Consider the following 21,414-nt stretch of genomic DNA (forward strand, 5'->3'; position numbering starts at 1 on the left):
TCTTGGCTTATGTCAAAAATATTATAACGAGAGTGTACAGACAAGTTTGAGAAAGCTAGTTTTACAAGCTGTAAAATGTTAGGAAAAGACTGCTTGTTTCATCTTTAGAAAATCAAATCTTTTTTTTTTTTTTTTTTCCTGTTTTTACCTGTTTTCATAACGTGTGTGTTGGAGGGCCTTCTTTTGGAGGGGGTGGTAATTTGTATATACCATGAAAGTAATCTGAATAGGGAAGGAAAGTGCGAAGGGACCCTTCCTCCCCCTTCCCGCCACTGGTGTGTATTTAAGGCAAAACCTGGAGTGTGCAATCACTAGGCTGCCTCCACCTATGGGTGTGGTGAGTGCGCAGGCCTGTCAGGAGCAGGGGCGGGACCTGAGCCAGGGTCTGTTTTCACGTGTCACCTCTATTGGACGGACCGGTTTTATTTCCTTACCATTTCAGTTCGGTGATCCAGTTCTCTAAAATCTGCTTATTTCTGAAATTCCACCTTGTTTTTGTTTAAACAAAAACCTTCAGATTTTGGGTACTAACAGTGTTCGATTTAGTCAAGTCTTCTTTTAAGTCTTTATTTTAACTTCCGTTAGTTAATACACAGCGTTGTGTCAGGTTCCCGTGTACTGTATGCTGATTCTCGCTTCCACACGTCCGCTGGTGCTTCTCAAAGTGCACTGCTTAATCCCCGCCACCTGTTCCCCCTGCCCCCAGCCCCCAGCCCCCAACCATCACTGTGTTCACTGTAGTTAAGGGTCTGTTTCTTGTCTGTCTTCTTTTTTCCCTTTGTTTGGTGTGTTTCTTCTTCTTTTTCTTTCTTTCTTTTTTAAGTTTTTAAAAAGTTTTTATTTTGAGAGTGAGAGGGGTAGTGTAGGGAGAAGGAGAGACAGAATTCCAAGTAGGCTCCACACCATCAACGCAGAGCCTGATGCGGGGCTCGAACTCACGAAACTTGAGATCATGACCGGAGCTGCGATCGAGAGTCAGACGCTTAACCGACTGTGCCACCCAGGCGCCCCTGTTTGTTTTGTTTCTTAAATTCCACATATGAGTGAAGTCGAATTTAGTCAAGTATTACGGATACAGGGAAAAATATTCATAGGATACTACCAAAAGAGTCTCCCCTTTTCCTTTTTTGGTTAGATTTAGAATAAATGTGATCATTAGGCTTGTTGTTTCTTAAAACAAAAGTTTTATTATTTTTGAGAGAGAGAAAGGGGCGGGGTCGGACAGAGGACCCAAAGCGGGCTCTGTGATGACAGCAGAGAGCCTGATACGGGGCTCGAACTCACGGAGCGAGAGATCATGACCTGGGCCCGAGCCGGATGCTTAACTGACCGAGCCCTGCCAGGCGGCCCAGCCTTGTTGTTTCTGCACTCACCTGACTCTGCGCGTGAAATGTGTCTGGGGAGGCGGGTGTCCCATGCGTGGAGTTTCTCCACTGGTTCTGTCCGAATGAGGTAACTTACTGAATGGCACGTGTTCTAATAACAGGGTGAGAAATAATCCAGCCGATGTAATTTTGCACATTTGTAACCAGTCTTTTTATGGAAGTGGCATGCATTAATTAGATTTTTTGTTTTAATTAGAATCAATCGGATTTGTCAGATGAAGAGCTGAATGATGATCTTTTACAGAGTGATAATGAAGACGAAGAAAATTTCAGGTATTCCATATTAGCTCATTAAAATTTTTCTGGAACTAAATTGCTAGTAACTGTAATTTATAATTATAACGGGATATGATTGACAGTGTGATACTATATCATTGAACACAGCTTTATTTTACACGGGATATGAATACAACATTTATGTGGCAGTTGTATATTTCTGTAAGTAGGTTTTTGGTCTTGTATTCGATGACCTGTGTGATTTTGTTGAGCGCAGATTATGAGAGCTCGGGAAAGGTGTGTACTGAGTTCCTTTATTGGACGGGGCAGTGGCCTCACACACTCGGTATTGTCGCTTGCGGTTTGATGTTGCTGCTTTTGTTTCTTTTTTAGACCATTTTTACTTATATGTAGTCTGTTGACTAAGAATTGCCATTTTGAAAATCCCTTTGGACTGTACTTCAGGCTCTACCTTGACTATGTGAGTGTAATTGTTCTAGTGAGTATAGTTACTTTAGTCGGTTTTGACTACGTTAACAAAACACTATGAACTCGGTAGTTGATAAACAACAGAGATTTCTTTCTCGCGGTTCTGGGGGCTGGGAACTCCAAGGTTAAGGCACCAGCACGGTCAGTTTCTAGTTTCTGGTTCCCAGATGGCATCTTCTCTCTGTGTCCTCGCTTGGCGGAGGGTGAGGGAGCTCTTGGGATCCCCTCTGTAACAGCACTCACCCCTGTCGGGGGGGGAGGGGCTCCATCCTTCTGACCTGATCACCTCCCCAAGGCCCCACCTCCAGGCACCATCACACTGGGGGGTGAGGATTCAGCAGATGAGTTTTGGGGGGACGTGAATATCCAGCCCCAGCAAGCATGGACGTCTCTCTGTTGTTGATGCAGCAAAGCTCTGTTAGAAGAGCGGGGAGCGGTGTGTAGTATTCTCTGGTGGCGGAGCAGTGTTTTCAGTTTTATGAGAAGACCTGTACTGGGAAAACTTCAGGAGATCTCTCTGTCATGAACGTCGTTAACAGACATATGCCATTGATTATCGAACTACAGATCTGTAACTGGTTTTCTAACATGAAGCGGTTGTTTTTGGATAGCAGTGCAGTTTTCAGTTAGTTTATTCCACCACTTAAGTTTCCCAGGTCTGTTGTGCGACATCGTCAATGCGTGTACACTCGGCTTTATCCGCAGATCTTGCCCTCTAAGTGTTTTGGCGCTTCCTGTTTGGCGTACTGTGATTTAATACGTTGAGTGTCATTTGTTTGCAGTTTTATTTTATTTTTTTGAGAGAGAGCGTGCACAAGTGAGGGAGGGGCAGAGGGAGAGCGGGGAGAGAGAATCGCAAGCAGGCTCCACGCTCAGAACGGAGCCCGACGTGACCTGGTGCTTCATCGCTTAACTGACCGAGCTATCCCGCCACCCAGATTTTTTTTTTTTTGTAGTTTAAAAACCCTCTTTGTTATTTTCCAAATATTACAAACTGATTGTTTTTTTAATTGTGACTAGTACAGATTTTATTTATTGAACATTGACATGTATTTTCACACACATTTTTAATATTTTGATTTTTTAAATAATTTATAATTTACATAATAGGAAAAGAAAAAATTGTTCTTAAAATTCCATCTGTGATTTTTTCCTTTCTTTCTTTCTCTCTTCTTTCTTTCTCTCTTCTTTCTTTCTTTCTTTCTTTCTTTCTTTCTTTCTTTCTTCTCTCCACCTTGTGTACCTTTTATTTTAAAATTTTTATTTTTTAAAATTTTAGTTAGCATACAGTGGGATATTGGCTTCAGGAGTAGAATTCAGTAATTCATCACTTCCATATAACATCCAGTGCTCAGCACAATTCCCTCCCTGAGTACCTGTCACCGATCTAGCCCATCTCCCACCCAGCCCTCCCTCAAACCCTCAGTTTGTTCTCTATCGGTAGGTCTCTTGTGGTTTATTTCCTTCTCCTTGTTTTGTGTGTGTGTGTGTGTGTGTGTGTGTGTGTGTGTGTGTGATTTTTCTGTTTCTAGAGTAATACTGCCACTTTTACTTTGGAATCCTGGAAAACGGTGAGCATCCTTTTTACCCTGGAAGTTAAAATAAAATGTCGTCTGTTTTCAGTGCTAGAGTTTTGCCAGCCAGACTCGTGTCCCCATCTGCTTGATCTGATTCTCTTGGGCAAAAAACGCGCGTCTGATGATAGTGCGGGCGCCGTATGCGTTAGGGGATCGTGGCGCAGGCTCAGTATGGCGCACTGAGCTCTGTTTCCAGTCGTGATTGGAGGAATGTGCATCTGCCCGTCACCGGGACAACTTTTCGCCAGTCGTGCTTGAAGTCTTTGTGACAGTTCGTTTATGGAGCAACTTAACTTTGAGCTTTACTCTGATTGGGCACCTTTCTTTCTGTTTCTGTTCTCTTTAGTTCTCAGGGTGTCACAATTAGTCTAAACACCACATCTGGCATGGTCACGTCGTTTGAACTGTCTGACAACACTAATGACCAGTCCGGAGAACAGGAGTCTGAGTATGAACAAGGAGACGACGAACTCGTTTATCACAAATCCGGGGGATCCGAACTGTATGCTCACGAGTACCCGGAGGAAGGGCGCTACGAAGGCCACGGCGCTGGGCTGACGGAAGGCCACATGGAATATGTGGAGGAGCCGGAGGAGGGGCAGCTGTACAGTGACGAAGTGTTAGACATCGAGATCAATGAGCCCTTAGATGAATTCACAGTGAGTCTTTTTCCTTTGTGTGGCCGAAGATGACCTGGCTGCCTGGGCATGGGTTTCTAGACTGATTTGAAATCTATTTCCCTCCCTCGGGAGGGAGGGAAATTAGACCTTATTATCACCGTCTGCCAGTTTCTTTATCTGAGCTATGACAAAGTTTGTGTTGACAGCTTGTTTGGCTGGAGGTAATGCCCCTTTGTCATTCGGGAAGGCTGCACGGAATCGTGACCTTGAGGATTGCACCTTAAGGAAGAAAACAGCTTTGTGTGGTGGAGATACACTGTCAATTGTTGGAAGTACTTAATGCAGAGCTTTTATCCAGGCTTTAGACAAGATCTGATAAAGTCCTTCCAAGGTGAAAAGATTATTGACCTGCTAAAGACATCTTTAAGGTGCTAATATTCCAGAGTGATTGATGTCCTGTTCATTCATCCTTTTTTGTAACTGAGAACTGTCTAAACACGAATAAAGAGATTGGAGGTTAGTTTTGGAAATGTCACACGTAATTTGTTATCTGCAATCAGGAAGCAAAGATTGTGCTGATTTCTATTTCAGGAAGATGATTTTGATAAGTAGCTTTTTAAAAAGTTGAACTGTCAAGAAAGAAAAGGTACTCGTGAAAGACTGCTCGCTCATCTGTCTCAGTGATTCATCCTTAAGAGATACTTGTTTTTCAAACTAACGCTTAATGAAAATCTATGTGGGAAGGACGCGATAGTCATCGGTAGAATCTTAAGGCTTTCGTGATACTGAAATTCCACCGAGAGGCCATGTCACCTGGGCTGCCGGGCAGGACCCGGTGGAGACGTGCACAGTTGGGGGTAACGGCGTTGCCTTATTCTCGTCATGTTCTTATTCAGCGGAAGCTTGCTTTTGAGAAAAAAATTTCAAAATCAGAATCTTGGTCATTGGTCATACGTACATATAAACGCGAGTAATTTTGAAAAGGATCGTTTATGTGGAACCTTAGGGTATTTAGTCCTAGTCATGATTGTGTTTATATATCTCAGTAGTTATTATTAAGATCTGATTCTTTTTGAATGCTTTCTCTTAATGGGAACATGTTTGTAGTTTTGGTAAATCAAAGCATGTAAAAGGCATCATGGGTGCTTGTTCTTTTGATAACGGTAATGGTTTGGCTTAGTAAGAAGTCTTCACTGTGTGGACAGGTGCTGTCTGGCTTACCGGTGTGTTTGTGGACTGTCTGAAGTTGGGGTACTATACATTTAAAATGTTTCTTAAAAATTAAGCCAAGATCTTTTAAAAATGTAGCCGGTTATTCGCTTGGTTAGAGCATTTTATTATTTCTTCTGTTTGTCGGTAAGATAAGATGAGTGGGTACTCATATGTGAGTCCTTTTCCCTTGTAAATTCAACAGCTCAGCAAATCTCCACTGATGTCCGGGCACTGGGGGCACACATTTTGCTAGAATATGAGACATGAGGCATGGCCCCTGCCTTCTGTGAACTTAGAACCTGGCGGAACAGGTCAGTGTGGAAAGTGCTCGACAGCACAGCTGTGCCTGGCCGCGTAGGAGAGATTTCTCACTGTGGCCTTCTGGCAGAATTTGTCGTAAAGAGAATTCTCACAAGTGAGGACTTTCCCTCTCTTGTGTTGCATTGTCAAACTAGACCTGCATTTAGGCCCCTGGTTGTGTAAACTCCAACTTAGTTATCCAATGTCTTGTGACCTATGAGTCTGGTCTCAAGAAGAAAAACAATGTGGCAACTCAAGATTCAAACCAAAAGAATCACGAACAGTTTTGCTCAGCGTTTCCGAAAGTGTCCTAACATTTTCACAGGGAGCCGTATGCCTTAACGGTGAGGCGAGGTAGTGTCAGCTCTCCTCGGGACATCTAGCTTTAGAGCCTTGGCCAGTCTTTTCTCTTTCTTCCCTGTTTCTTTAAAATCGCTGGTTTCTGCATAGTTGTCATAGTGGTGGAGTCTGCCATTACCTTTGGTTTGGACCGAGGACCTAGATGGCCTTGAACCGGGGCGCGCTGCTCCTGCTCTGCTCCCACTCTGCCGCGGAGGGGGCCGCTCCCTGGCTTCCCAGGCCTTTGGTGGTGCGCAGTGAATTCATTATTCATGATTAGATGAACTAATGCAGGAGTAGTTTGCGTACCTGTGTGTCCCAGTAGCATTTTAGTTGATGAAAGGGTTTATTTCACTGTGGCCTATGTCCTGGTTAGGATTTGTTAACTTGTTTTCACAAGCTAGACTCGAACTCTGTGACATGCAGACCATGAGCACATTTGGTCTTTTTGGGCTCACTCTTAAAATCACATGGAAGGACTAACTGGGAGTGGAATCGTAAAGCCACAGAATTTTACAGTTGGGAGGGACACTTTTACTTATGAAGAAACTTGAGGTCCACATTTAAAATTTGGTAGAACAATCCTGGTTTTCTTTCCCGTTATACCCAATAGTAAGACGTTTCTTAGGTTTTGTTTTGTTTTTTTTTTTTAAATGTTTACTTATTTCTGAGACAGAGAGAGACAGAGCATGAGTGGGGGAGGGGCAGAGAGAGAGGAAGACACAGAATCTGAAGCAGCTCCAGGCTCTGAGCTGTCAGCACAGAGCCCGACGTGGGGCTCGAACCCATAGACTGCGAGATCATGACCTGAGCTGAAGTCGGACGCTCAACCGACTGAGCGACCCAGGCGCCCCCTTTTTTTATTTTTATTTTTTTAATTTTTATTTTTTTAATGTTTATTTCTGAGACAGAGCTAGAGCAAGACGTTCCTTAGGTATTAGGAGTTTTCGCCAGTGCTGATCTTGAGAGCGAATTGGGATTTGATTTAAAAACGTGTACTTTTGTATTAAGAAAAGGTTTATATAGCTTATTATTTAACAGAATATTAGAAAAATTGTTGGGTGATTTATACTTTTAAGCACAATCCATTTAGAGCCTTTAAAATGAACATAGATTGAGATTTCTGAAAACACTGTTCTGTAAAAACAATTTCAGATTGATAATATATGGGAAGGGTAGCAGGTTGTTGTTTCTTGGTGCGAATCCAGGGAGATAGGCTCTTCTCCATTGTACGTTAGCTGAAAATTTTCAGTACCATCGCCTGGCCTTATTTGAAATCCGACAGTTGTGCTGTCAGTGACTTGAGGGTGGTGCCAGTTTCTCTTTTTGATAGAATGTGAACAGTTTCTTCTGGAGAGTAAAACGCAGTGTGTTCAGATAGTCTCAGAGACATTTGTGGGATCTAACATGGTGTTTCATCTGGAATACAGCTGCTTTCTTTGGGCGTTCTCGGTGCGGCTCTTGTCTACTCCACAGGAGTGTGTTCGGGTTCTGTCCGTGCTCACTCTTGGTTGTTTGTCTTGGAACCACCCACTGTGTATTTCAGCCAGTGACCAGGCACACTGGGAAGTTCAGCTCTCTGCGTAGGATCAGATGTCCTTGTTACTTGGTGATGTCTGCAGGAACCCTTCTTTCTCTCGAATTGTCTTTAGCCAGCTTGTCTGCTTCCCTCCATATGCCCTTCAAGGGACGCCTGCCTGCTGACATGCCCCTTCCATTTCCTACAAAGCTGGAGTCACCCGTTTAATTCAAGGGATGGACTGATGGAGAAACAAGTTCTAATGTGATTGCTGATAAAGCTCTTGTGTTGAGTTGAATGGTTCACACTTTTGTTGCTTTCTATTGCCGTAAAAATGGTTCAAGTTTCGCATGATTTCAGCCCCCTTACTGCTGCTGAGCTGCGCTGTGTGAGCATATGCACGTTGTTTTTAAGAGGACTTTTCTTTCGTGCTCATTTTAAGTAGCGCTAATTATCAGGGCGCTTGGATTTGAAGCAGAGCTATGTCACTAAGCTCAGCGACCGGGCTAGCGTACTGCACTCCGTCCTCATGAACACAGGGGAGGGCGCATTCTGTGTTTGTGCTGGGTGCTCTCTGCTTAGTCGGGCAATAGCCGTAGTAAAATCTGCCAAAATAATTAAGCATGAGTGCTGAAGATGAAAAGTGCTTGTAAAAACCCAAAGCTATATGAGAAAAACTTACTTTCTCTCTAACGGCTGTCAGGATGGAGAATACTTGCAGGCTTGTGGGCAGCACGGGCTCCAAGAGCAGGAAGACTGTGTTGCTGAAGATGAATTAAATGAGATCACTGACCGCCAGGTTGCTCCTGAACCGGAAGAGGTATTTGTTCGTCTTTTAAAAAGAGCCCAAAATTTTGGTGGTTTTTTTTCCTTCCAGATTTAAAATGAGCCATCTTTTTGGCATTAGTGAAAAGTTGATAGATACATCTCTTCTTTGAACGATGAGTGTAGTAAAAAGCCTGACCTTTCTCAAGTCTTTTGGGTGGTGAGTTCTGATGAGCTGTGATTTCTTTCCATTTAGCTGTTTGCCCTTTAAGTGTTAGAATATTTTAAATGTTTGAGGGGGGCGTGGGTAGAGATCTTTAAAAAATGTGATGTATGTGTTAGTGCTTTGAAAGGGGTGCTGTAATCATTTTAAATTAGTTAACGTTTGTTAGTCAGAACCATTATGAAAAGAATACTTCTGGGTCCCCCGTGTTTAGGTGCTGTCTCAGGTGCTGAAGAAACAAGGATGGTTGGGAAGCTTGGTCCCTGTGCTCAACGTGTAGCTTAAGACGGGGGAGGGAAGGAATGTGGGCAGATTCGTGTGATGTAAACATAGAAGTGAAGCTTCCCAGCAGAGGCTCAGACCCCTGCTTCACAAGCTCACAGACGGACGGGCCCTCTGGTTGCTGAGGGTGTCTTGGAGCCAGTTGGGAAAGTGGGTGGGCAGGCGTTGAGGCTTTACGGAAGAAGTAACCCATGGAGTAGTCTGAAAGATGGATGTCATTTGGGTGAATAGAGGTGGCATAAGGCATTGGGTTTCATAGCTTCTGTGTTTCAACCTTAGAACTTGTCCTGTGGGCCAAGCACGTAAGCCACAAAATCATTCTGTAGCCTTAGGACCTGTTGGTTTTAAAACTCTTTTTCCTTATTAATGCTTTTTTTCCTTAGTTATTTTCCTTAATACTCTTTCCCCTCCTTTTCCCAAAAGATCACGAAAAGTGATATTTCCCTGGCTTAGGTCATTTACTTTAGGTCTTATGCCAGTGCTTTAGAAACTCAATATATAAAACATTTTATTTACCCTTTCTTTTCCCTGACACAGCGCTGTGATAGAGTATATGAACGTGCATGCTGTGGACACTTTCCGATACATACTCTTTTCTCCTCTCTAACACACTAAATGTGATTTTTCCTTTTGTGCTTTCTGTCTCTTGCTATTTGAAATAATTTGAAACTCAGAGAAAAGATAGAAGAATAGTGTGATGAACTCTTTACTCACATTCTGCACTTGCAAAAGGAACCAGGACAAGGAACCAAGACAAAGCTAAAAGAGATGTTAAATTAGAGATGGTTCCCCTACTTAGGACTGCTCTGTTCTGGCAGTAACGAGCCACCGCACCAAGGTCCAGGGAAACCAGAGATGTCTGTGGGTCGTGTCCACCACAGTGCCTGGTGGAGAGCTTGGAGCCAGCCTCGGTCAGACCAGGGAGGGGTGTTCAGGCTAAACACGTCCGGGAAAGAACTCTTTAAGACGCCATGAGAGGAGAGAAGAGGAAGGGCAGATAGGGAGCTGCAGAAAGCACTCCGAGTGCTGAATCGTTTAGAGGGACACCCATTAGCTCATGTCCTATTTGTTAGTTGGTGGTATTTTCTATTTGTTAGTTGGTGGTATTTTGAATTCGGAAAATTAATTTAATTGATTTTTGTCTATAATTTATTCTTTCAGTATTTTAGGTAATAGTCTTTTCAGTCTTTGATAATATATTGTGTTTGTGGCATATTTTAGAATGAGAAAAGCTTTTGTGGATTTTAATCTTCAGATGCTCTCTGGAGATACGAAGTACTGTTGTTGAAAGCAGTCAAAGGATAACGGGTGTTACCATTGCCTGGGGCCTTCCAGAAGTGCCTTTTGTACTTGTAGATCTAGATATTTCAGACTGTAATTGCTGAATTGTGTTCATTACAATCTTAAAGCAAAAGTGGGTTGTTTTTTAAAAAACGGTAATCTTGCCTTCCATTTTCAAGTATCTTCTGAAGAGAGAGATGTCTTTGGAGGAGCATTTTTGTAAAGGAAATGAACTCCTAATGTGTGTATTAATATGACAGAGTATCTCATACATACTTAAAGGCTTAAATTGGGGAAAAGTTAGATTCTTCCCTTACACCTTATACAATATGGATCTCAGATTGACTAAATATTTCAGTGTAAAAAATAGCCAAACATACACTTATACACATAGATATACACAGGTCAAATTGTAAATGTATTGGAAGAAAGCATTTTTTAAAATGTTTATTTAAATTTTTTTTTTTTTTTTTTTAACGTTTATTCATCTTTGAGAGACAGAGAGAGACAGAGCATGAGCGGGGAAGGGTCAGAGAGAGGGAGACACAGAATTGAAAGCAGGCTCCAGGCTCTGAGCTGTCAGCACAGAGCCCGATGCGGGGTTCAAACTCACAAACTGCGAGATCATGACCTGAGCCGAAGTCGGATGCTCAACTGCCTGAACCACCCAGGCGCTCCGAATGTTTTATTTTTGAGAGAGAGAGAGTGTGAGCAACCACGAATAGGAGAGGGGCAGAGAGAGAGGAGGACAGAGGATCTGAAGCAGGCTCCAGGCTCCAAGCTGTCAGCACAGAGCTGATGTGGGGCTCAAACTCACAAACCATGAGATCATGACTTGAGCCAAGGTCAGATGCTTACCCGACTAAGCCACCCGGGCTCCCCAGAAGAAAACACTTTAATAATGGTGACCTAATGGCCTTAGGCTTACCTGCAGAAGAGAATACTCAGCAAATATTAAGAGGTTTATTTTTCACTAATGTCAAAAAATTCCACAAGGTGTTTCAGATCTGGTGTAGACCTCACTGGGTAATCAGGTACCCAGACTTCTAGACTTCCATGGTATGTTCTAGGGCTGCTGTTTTTACCACGGTCTACATCCAAAAAGTGGATTGATTGCCGGAAGACTGAACAGGGACCCTGCTCGCCCTTTGAAGATACATTCCTGAGTTCTCCTACGACACTTCATAAATGTCTCTTGAGTTATGCCTTAGGCACGTGGCTGTAACTCACAGCAAGGGAGACTGGTGAATATAGTGTTTTGTTAGGTGACAGCGTGTCCGGTCAAAATTAGGAGTTTTATTATTAAGGACATGATAGAAAATGTGGAAAATTGAGCACCAAGTTGTCTTGGTTATTACTTTATACTCATGGTAATAGGGCCTTTTTTTGTTTTAAGTATCTATTTTTGAGTGAGATCGAGAGAGACCAAGTGCGAGCAGGGGAGCGGCAGAGAGAGAGGGAGACACAGAATCTGAAGCAGCTCCAGGCTCCGAGCTGTCGGCACAGAGCCGGACGTGGGGCTCGAACTCACAGACCATGAGATCACGACCCGAGCTGAAGTCGGACGCTTAAGTGACTGAGCCACCCACGTGCCCCTTTATTTTTTTTTTAAGTTTTTTTATTTTTGAGAGAGAGAGAGAGAGAGGGAGGGAGGGAGGGAGGGAGGTGGGGGAGGGGCAGAGAGAGAGGGAGACACAGAATCTGAAGCAGCTCCAGGCTCTGAGCTGTCAGCACAGAGCCGGACGTGGGACTCGAACCCATGAACCATGAGATCATGACCTGAGCTGAAGTCAGACACCTAACTGAGCCACCCGGTGCCCCGGTAAATAAGGCTTTTTCAAGTCATAAGGGAAAAGAGTGACTTGATTATATATAAGTATTCCAAAACACTGTAAAGAAGTTCAGACACATGACAAATGTGGGGAAATAGTTACATGTGAGCCTAAAAATTAATATAGCTAGTAAAGTTAATATATTCAGTATGTAAGAGTTAAATATACTCAATATATACAGATGAGCTCTCCTATAGAAAGAAGACTAAATAATATGAGAAAGTAATCCAAAAATTAGGTAAGCAAATGAGCATTAAGTATGTAAAATATATTCAGTAAAATAACATGAAAACTGATAATTTTAACCTTTTTTAATACTGGCAAAAATCAAAATTATTGGTCAGATATAGTCTCATTCAATTGGGGGACATTTCAGAAATGTTAACTGCCAGGGGTCTGTCTCTCATGTCTGCATATTTGGCGAGCGAAGCTGGCTGCACCTTTGTCGTCAGCCGTCTGTCCACGGATGTTTGTGCAGCACACGGATTAAGAGACGGAGTGTCTTCCTGAAGAACCAGGGGCAGATGTGCTTTCTGCTCATTAGAACACACTGGGGTGGGGGGGGTAAACTCTGGGTCCCTCCCGTGTCCTGTAACACAGCCCCCTGCGTTCCCAGGGTGCACAGGGAATCGGCTCAGGGAGCTGGCCCCAAAATGCCACTGCTCTGGGTCAGAGTCATGCGTTGTCCTCAACTGTGACCAGGGTCTCATGTCCTCTCACTGCCTCCGTGGAACAGTGGCCGGCGACCTCATTAGCTTGCAAGAAGGGTAAATCACACACCCTTCACTGTTCTTGACAGTATCGAAAGCCTTCGAGTCCTTTGGCTCAATAATTCCACCTTGACGAAGTCATCTGAAAGAGTCCATTTAAGATGTGTTCAAAGCTGTGTACTCTGGCTGTTCGTTTGCAGCCTTGAGAGTAAACGGAACCGACGGAGTAGGTTTTTCTAGAGGGTTAACTGACGGGGGCTGTAGGTTTACCAGAGGGTGCCCTGGCTCTCTGTCGGGCATGCGAAGTAAAAAGACCCAGATGATAACAGTTCCTCCATCTGCTTGTGTGTGGTGGGTGTGAGACTCTCAACATCCGAATGGATGGATAAAAAATGGTGATAGTGCTTACTTACCTCTAGATGGTGGGGGTTATTTGATACTTTGTATCCCAAATGTTTTATTTAAAAATTTTTAACACTTATTTGTGTGTGTGTGTGTGTGTGTGTGTGTGTGTGTGTGAGAGACACAGAGCGAGAGAGAGCGAGAGCAAGAGAGTGAGCACACGGGGATGGGGGTGGGGGTGGGGGGGAGGGGCAGAGAGAGGGAGACAGAGGATCCGAAGTGGGCTCTGCCCTGAGCACGGAGCCCTATGAGGGCTCGAACTCACAACCGGGAGATCTTAACCTGAGCTGAACTCAAGAGTCGGCTGCTTAACTGAGCCACCCAGGTGCCCCTGTACCCTAAATGTTTTGAAATATTTTTGCTATGACCAAAATAACTTTTATAAGTGGGGCAAATAAGATGGTTAAAATTTTGACCCTGGAATGTGTAAGGCAAAGAACCAGATTGCATTTGTTAACTCCTGTGATTTCTAGTTGTTAATTCTCACATGAAACATCCTAAGGGTGGATTTCAGTATGAATCTTTTTATAGAACAGAAAGTAAAGTCTCATCCAGATTAAATACTCTTTTTTTTTTTAATGCTATCTGTTGGGAGGTATAGTATTTGCTTTCTTTTCTTTTAAGCTCCATATTCCATAATTTAATTTTAAATTTAGTATTTGAAAGTATTAAAAAAATTTAATGTTTATTTCTGAAACAGAGACAGAGCATGAGTGGGGGAGGCGCAGAGAGAGAGGGAGACACAGAATGCGAAGCAGGCTCCAGGCTCTGAGCTGTCAGCACAGAGCCCGACGTGGGGCTTCAACTCACGGACCGTGAGGTCATGACCCGAGCTGAAGTCGGAGGCTCAACCGACTGAGCCACTCAGGCACCCCAATATTTGAAAGTATTTTTAAAAAGTCACTCATACATTTACTTTATTCTTTTGTCCTTGATGGTTGGTTGAAGTTTGCCTTATTTATGTTGCTTAATATATTTTTTAAGTGTTTTTAATACGTTTGTATTTTTATATTTACTGTATTTGTATTTGTAACATATTTAAAAAAATTTTTTTTAACATTTATTCATTTTTGAGAGACAGAGCATGAGCAGGGGAGGGGAAGAAGGAGAGGGAGACACAGAATCCAAAGCAGGCTCCGGGCTCCGAGCTGTCAGCACAGAACCCGACGTGGGGCTCGAACTCACGGACCGGGAGATCACGACCTGAGCTGAAGTCGGACGCTCAACCGACTGAGCCACCCAGGCGCCCCTGTAACATATTTTTCAATATATTTACTTTCCTGTCCTTCTGTCCCAGTGGTTGAAGTTTACCCTGTTTACGTTGCTTGTTTTGTACTGACCGAAAATTCTTTGTAATGTTCTTCGCTGTCAGGACTTTTAATGGTCCTTCTTGGAGGCAGGACATGTGCTGGTCTCTCCCCTCGTGACACGGATTTGGGGCTTGTTTTCTTTCTGACAGTAGAGTCCGTCTACAAGATCTTTACTGGGAGCGTGTGGGCGCGATGCTGCTTGAGGTGTTGAAAGGTAGGGGTCGTGCGCTGTGCGCTGCCGTCGTGCCTTTTGCTTTCGGAGCCTGTCGCTCACAGAGCCCTCCGGGAGGAGTGCCACTTGCAGTCAGCCGCCGCACCGGGTTCCTGCCCGTGTGGCGGTGTCTCTGGCTTTTTCATCCATTTCCTTCAGTGTCTGCAGGGTGTTGACGGGCCCGCCCCGGGCAGTCCCGCAGCCTCTGCCGAGGCAAGGAGGCGGAAGACCGCATTCCAGGAGCTGCGTTTGAGTACCTAGTAGAGTCTGAGTTACGGAACCGGAGAGGGACTTCGACGGAGAGGCCTACTTTAGGCGGCTCCTTTTATTTACCGGACGTTCTTGCCTGGTTAGGACGAAGAAGTCACTGTCCTTGCATCAAGTGAGAAAGACAGAATTACGAAGATGACCGCCAAGCCCGTCTCATTCTCTGGCCGCCTCGGTGCCGCTCGGGCTGCGGTCTTCAAACACGGCGTAAACGGGCTTGCCGGTTTAGGTACCGTTTTCGTGTCTACGAGAAGTGATGAGGGAAGTCCGCAAACATCTTTGCACGGTGTCACATGCTTCCTGTGAAAACTGTGGTCCCCTTCGTGTTCAGCGGCAGACACAGATCTGACGCGTGCGGTTCGGTGTTTTGAGCCGCGTTTTTTCCACTTACCGTCTTCCTTTGTAAGAAGCAGTTCTGTGACCCCAGAAGATTCCCTCTTCTTTCTTTTCTGGTCAGTCCTGGCTCCCCAGAGGCAAACGGCGTTTCGTATTTGTCGCCTGAAATCATCCTTTCCTCTTCTAGAGCTTCACAGAAATGTAGCCCTGTCATATGTAAGGTTGACTGCGTCTGGCTTCTTTTGTTCAACAGAACGTTTTGGAGACTCATCCAGGTAGTTGTGGTGTATGTCGGTAGTTCATCCCGTCTTGTGAGTGTACCATATTTGTTCATTCTCCCAATAATAAATAGATACTTGGGTTTCCTTTTTTTTTTAATCATGAGTAAAGTAATATGAAGAGTTTTTTACACATCTGCCAGTGGCTATATCTTTTCATGTTCCTTGGTGTTATCTAGGAATGGAATTACTGAGACAGGGTAGAGATATGTTTAATTCTAGAAGAAACCACCAAATGGTTTCGTGGAGTGGTTGTTTCATTTTGTACTCCCGGTGCTCGTGCCCGAGAGTCTCCGTTCTCCGTCACTTGGTCCTGTCTGCCTTCCGTTTGGTCCTTGGACTGGTTGTGTCATCATGACTTAAGTGTGTATTCCTTTGCTAACTAAGGATGTTGAGTGCCGCTCCTTGTGCCTGTTGGACGTCTGTATCTTCTTTGTGTCTATTTTTAGTCTTTTAAAAACATGGATTGTCTTTTTAATTTTTGTCTCTCTACTCCACATGGAGAGTATATATCGTCTGTGCATACGTGTGTGTTGTCTGTATCTGCCTGCTCCATGTAGAACATTTATACACCTACTGTCTGTATGTTCTTGATAGATAGGTGTTTATATCCAGATACACGTTTATGTGTATAGTGAATATTTTCTCTGAGACTGTGGCTTGTGTTACAGTTTTCTTAAAGGTGCCTTGTCATGAGCAGAAAATTTAATTTTGACAGACCAGGTAATTCTGCGGCCCAAGAAATCTTTGTCTACCCCAGAGCTGCAAAGATACTAGCCTGTGTTTTCTTCTGGAAGCTCTGTAATGTTAGCTATTTATACTTTAGGTCTCTGATCTATCGCAACTGATACGTGTATGTGTGTGTGTGTGTGTGGGAATGAGGCTCACTGTTTTCTGTATGTGCCCCTGATTGTTGCACCATTATTTGTTCCCACTGCATTGCCTTAGTGCTTGTATTGGGAATTAATCGACCATTTAAGTTTGTGTCTCTTTCTGGAACCTTTTTTATTCCCTTGCTGGTGTTACACTGTCTTGATTACTGTAGCATGAAGTCAGGTAGTGTAAATCCACCAGCTTTGTCTTCCTTTTCAAGATTGTTTTGGCTATTCTAGATCTTGTGGATTTCCATGTAAATTCTGTAACTGATCCGCCAATATCTATTAAAAGTCTGATTGGGATTTTGGTAGAGAATGCATTGTATCTTTCCATGGAATTGGGGGAAAACTAATATCTTAATAATCATGTTGCTATTAATTGACACACTTTAATTCTTCATTTCCGACCTGCCCTATTATGTCTTTGACCTCACTGGCCTCTAGTCCTATGTAGAGTAGAAATACTGGAGCCACTCATTCTTGCCTGGTTCTTGATGGCAGGGGAAGTGTTTGATGTCCCACGAAGTACGTAATACAAGCTCACTGAAGCTTTGTTTGGCTTGCTTTGTTTTCATGAGATTGAAGAAGCTCTTTTCTGTATCTAGTTTGCTGAGATTCTTTTAAACGTGAGACATGGGTGTTGGATTTTGTCAGTGCTTTTCCTGCATCTGTTGAGATACTCCTGTGGCTTTTATCCTTTCGTTTATTAATGTGAATTAAATTGACTTTTTAAAAAAACTATATTAACTATACTCCAGACTTTATTTCCATTACACACATTTTTAATTATTAATGACTTCTTTCCGTTCCGGGATCCAGTCCAGGGGACCACACTGTTGTGTCTCCTCCGGTCTGTGTTAGTTTGTCAGTCTTTCCTTGTGTTTCACAACTTTAGACTTGTGTTTGTGACAGTCTAAAGAGGTGTCCTGGCCAGGTATCCTGTAGACTGTGCGCAGTCTGGGCCTGTCTGGTATTTTCCTCATGATTAGACTGGAGTTCAGGGATTTTGGAGAGAATATCACAGAGGTCCGATGCCCTTCTCCGTCACACCACTGGGTACAGGACCTCCCTGGCAGTGTTAGCCTTGATCATGTGGTCGGGTCAGGTTTGCCATTGTGGGTGGGAGGTCTGTAAAGTGCTGTCTTTCCTTTGCCCCGCTCTGTTCTTTGGAGGCAAGTCCCTAAGGGTGCGTGGTCGCCTGTCAAGGTGTGGGGAAGGCCTGAAGTTCCACCTCCGGAGGAGGGCTTGGGGCAGGGGGGCTATCTGCGGGGAATTTGGAATTCATCTCCAAGATGTGTTAATTGAGTGTTTTGAATGTTAAATCAGCCTTGTGCTTCTGGCTCTTGCTAAACCTCACTTGGTTCTGATGTATTTTCCTTTTTATATTTTGCTGGATTCCATGTGCTTTTATTGTTTTAAGGAATTTTGTGTCTGTATTTATGAAGGATATTGGTCTGTAATTTTCTTAATTTTTGCACAATTTGCTCCATCTTTCCAACTTGTAAATTTTCACTGTTGGTAGAATTAGAATTTGTATTTGATTTGTATGTGTATTTCATGATATAATGAAGAATTATTCTCTATCAAATATTCTGTAAGCATTAAAAACTTTTGGGAAGTTTTTTTAAAATGGTGTTCTGTATACTTTTCTCCACCCCCCCCAACTCCCAAGCCCCCCACCCCTGTTTCAGAGAACTGCCTGTTTTTTTCCCCTTGGGTTTGGGATCGAATACTGAATTTTCTTTCAAAACACTGAGAGATCACAGGTTCATTTCAGAATTAGCTGGAGAGCTTAAAAAATATGCAGGTCTGGGTCTTGCCAGAATTCGACTTTCTAATTGTTTATGTATACAGTTGACCCTTGAACAATGCTGGGGTTAGGGGTGCTCGTCCCCACTCAGTCAAAAATCTGCATATAACTTTTACTTTTGGATCCCCTAGAACTTAACTACCAAGCGCCTTACTGGTAACAGAAATAGTTGATTAGCACCTATTTTATATGTTATGTGTATTATATGCTATAATAAATAATAAAGCAAGCTGGAGGAAAGAGATGTTATTAAGAACATCTTAAGGAGGGGCACCTGGGTCGCTCATTTGGTTAAACGCCTGACTCTTGATTTCAGCTCAGGTCTTCATCTCAAGGTTGTGAGTTCAAGCCTCGCGTTGGGCCATAAGGAAGATCTGTTTATAGTACTGTATTCATCCAATAAACCCACATATACGTGGACCTGTGCATTTCCCACCTGTGTGGTTCAAGGGACAGCGGAATGTGATCAGATTCTGACTTGTCTGTCTCTGAAGAGCTTTCACCGTGGTTTTAATGTGTGCCCTCTGCTAAGAGTCACAATTATGGCTTTCAGCTTTTCATCATAATTAAGTAGCTAAAATTAAACCTCTGAGTACTTTTGGCAGAGCCTAATAAGATCACAGATACACAATTATTTAACTTCTTGTACAATAAAATTTTAAGATAACTTGATTATTGTTTGTCACCCAACACCACCCTTCCTATGAATGGAATACTAGATATAGATAGTCCTTGTCAAAAACTGTCCAGAAAGTCAGCATTTTGGCAGATTGGTTATTTAATTCTGTAAATCATATGGCTAAAAGAGATGCTTTTTCCTTTTCTTTTTTTTTGAGCCCAGTATTTAGAGTAAGAGGCAGTAACCAGTGCCTGAAGGCACGAGTCCAGTTTAGTGAAGGTTGTCAAATGCACCGTAGTTGAGGCAGGCGAAGCCACTTCAGGGCTTGTGTAGTCCTTGATGTAGTGACCGGCTTAATTGGACACCTGTACCACAAGTTTGCGTTCTAGAAATTCCATTGCTCAGAAAACCAACTTAATGCTATGCTTCTGTAGTCCTGCCTTCCCTCCGTTTCTAACCATTGGCAACCAGTATAATGATTTCTCTTGGAGCACGTCCTGTGAGCGGACTTGTCGCAGTATATCGCGATTGGCCTCTCCCATCCCACACACCTTTGCCACCTCACCCCAGGTGTCTGTCAGTAGCTCATTCCTTGCTAGGGCTCAGGAGCATTGAATGGACCCGCTTTATGTGTCCATTCACTTACTGTTAATCTAGTTTTGCTGACCCAAAAGAGAGCTGTAGATATTTTCCTACAGGTTTTTACATGCACATAAATGATCATTTCTCTTGGATAAATACCTGGGAATGCGAAATGCTGGGTCATAGACTCGATTTGTTGGTGGGTTTTAGGATTTGCTTCAAAGAAAGACTTTTCCAGTCATCCTTGGCCTCTTGAGATTTCTTAGGTGGAGATTTGGATGCAGAATACCCTTTATTAGCTTCGTATTGTCAAGCTGTGCGTTGAACTGGTTGGAAGGTCTTTGAACTGAAATTACTGTTAATGGTTGAATTAGGAATGACTCTTGTAATAAATGGAATCTTTGCTTTATTGGCGGCCATTCCTTTCCCTCCTCTGTGGCCTGGCTACTCAAAAAGCGTGGTCTGTGAAGCGTGTCGGCTTCACGTGGAGCATGTTAGAAATTCAGAGTCTCAGGCCCCCCTGTGGAGTCATAATCTGCATCAGAACCTGGTTCCTGGTGGTGGGTGTGGACGTGACATTTGAGAAGCACTGCTCTGGAGCATAGGGACGAGGAGAAGAGCACTTTGTCCGTGAGCTTACCCTTGAGTGGAGCGGAGCGCCGCCCAGGCCCAGCTGGGCCCTTCGCAAGTGTTACTCCTTGGTTTCAGATATTCAGGAAGACGGGAATAATACCAAATATCAAACCGACAAAATACCAAGACTTTGGTGCTTTAAGATTCCGTGCTATACTAAATGTCAGAGTACCGAAAGGTAGCGTCACTGTCATCAGGCTTAAAATATATAGTCATGCATTCGTCATTGTATCTTCAGGCATTTGAACTCCTGGAGGTGTGTAGAGACTTGCAGTATTCACGGCAGTGAGTACGTGCATTTGTAGTTGACTTTTTTTCATGGAAAATGTTGGGAAGAGAATATAAAACAGTTGTCTTTTGGGTTTATGTTAAATTTTTTCTTGCGCATTTTCTAACGAGGCAGTTCATTTTTGTTTCTGTTAAGAGTAGAGCACGTTTAAAATAACGAATCACGAGAATAGAGGGGCAAATTCTGTTTTCTTGTGTCTACAAAAAGAATTTGTGTGAACCTGGCACTCAATAAGTACCTGTCTTACTCTCTCCCAGTAGGTCACTGAGACCTAGTAAAAGGTCAAAAGTGATCAGTGGCATAAAAGGAACATTTGTGATAAAGGAAGAATTGTTGATGAAGAAATGACTTTCAGTTGGGACCGGATTAGGCAGTATTTTTGTGGGAATACTGACATAATAAAATAGGAGATAAAAGCTGGTTTCAGTGTGACTGGAAAAAAAAAAAAGTCGTGTTGTTGCAGTAAGATCTGGGCCAGAGGCGGCGATGCAGACCCTGGATGGTGGGGTGAAGCACTAGGGTGAGAGCGCAGGGGGGAAGCAGGTGGAGGCTGGAAAAACTAAGCCACGTAACAGCAGGTTTGGAAATCATGGCAGATGGGGTCAGGAGTTACCGGAAGCATCGAGCCTGTGTGACCGGAAAGGAGTGGGTTCTCCTGGAATGCAAGTTCCACAGGGGGACATGTGCCCAAAAGTCTTCACGCTCCAGTGTTGGTTTAAGGAATACATGGACTTTTGCTGGCGTCTGGGCCAGACTTGAGGCCAGCAGGGACTTTTGAAATTCGCGAGTTCTCTCTCAGAAGTAGAAGTAACCGTATATATAGGGTTTGTCTGTTAATTACAAGCAAGAATTGAACTCTTTCCAACGTGTTTTTTAATGTTTGAGATCATTTGTTTCTCTTATCGGTTTAGGGTTTCACACGGCCTTGTGACAGAACATTTTGCAGCATCTTTATATCTGAAATATAAAGGACCTTATATATATAAAATCAGGCTTCAGTGTTTAATTCAAAAGAATGTGAACTCAGTCTCCGTTTTTGTTTTGTGTGTCTG

General features: G+C 43.4%; 1 protein-coding gene across 2 annotated transcripts in view; it reads left to right on the top strand.

Moving 5' to 3' along the window:
* RBM33 (RNA binding motif protein 33) overlaps positions 1–21,414 on the top strand; it is a 137,240-nt gene that overhangs the window by 39,463 nt on the left and 76,363 nt on the right. For both annotated transcript variants that reach the window (XM_042927203.1, XM_042927204.1), the window contains exons 4-5: positions 1,582–1,658; positions 4,014–4,326. In XM_042927203.1, the coding sequence (XP_042783137.1) occupies positions 1,582–1,658; positions 4,014–4,326 (390 nt within the window). The remainder of the gene's footprint in view (positions 1–1,581; positions 1,659–4,013; positions 4,327–21,414) is intronic.

Source organism: Panthera leo, chromosome A2, assembly GCF_018350215.1.
Source record: "Panthera leo isolate Ple1 chromosome A2, P.leo_Ple1_pat1.1, whole genome shotgun sequence".
In the NCBI taxonomy this organism is placed as follows: Eukaryota; Metazoa; Chordata; class Mammalia; order Carnivora; family Felidae; genus Panthera; species Panthera leo.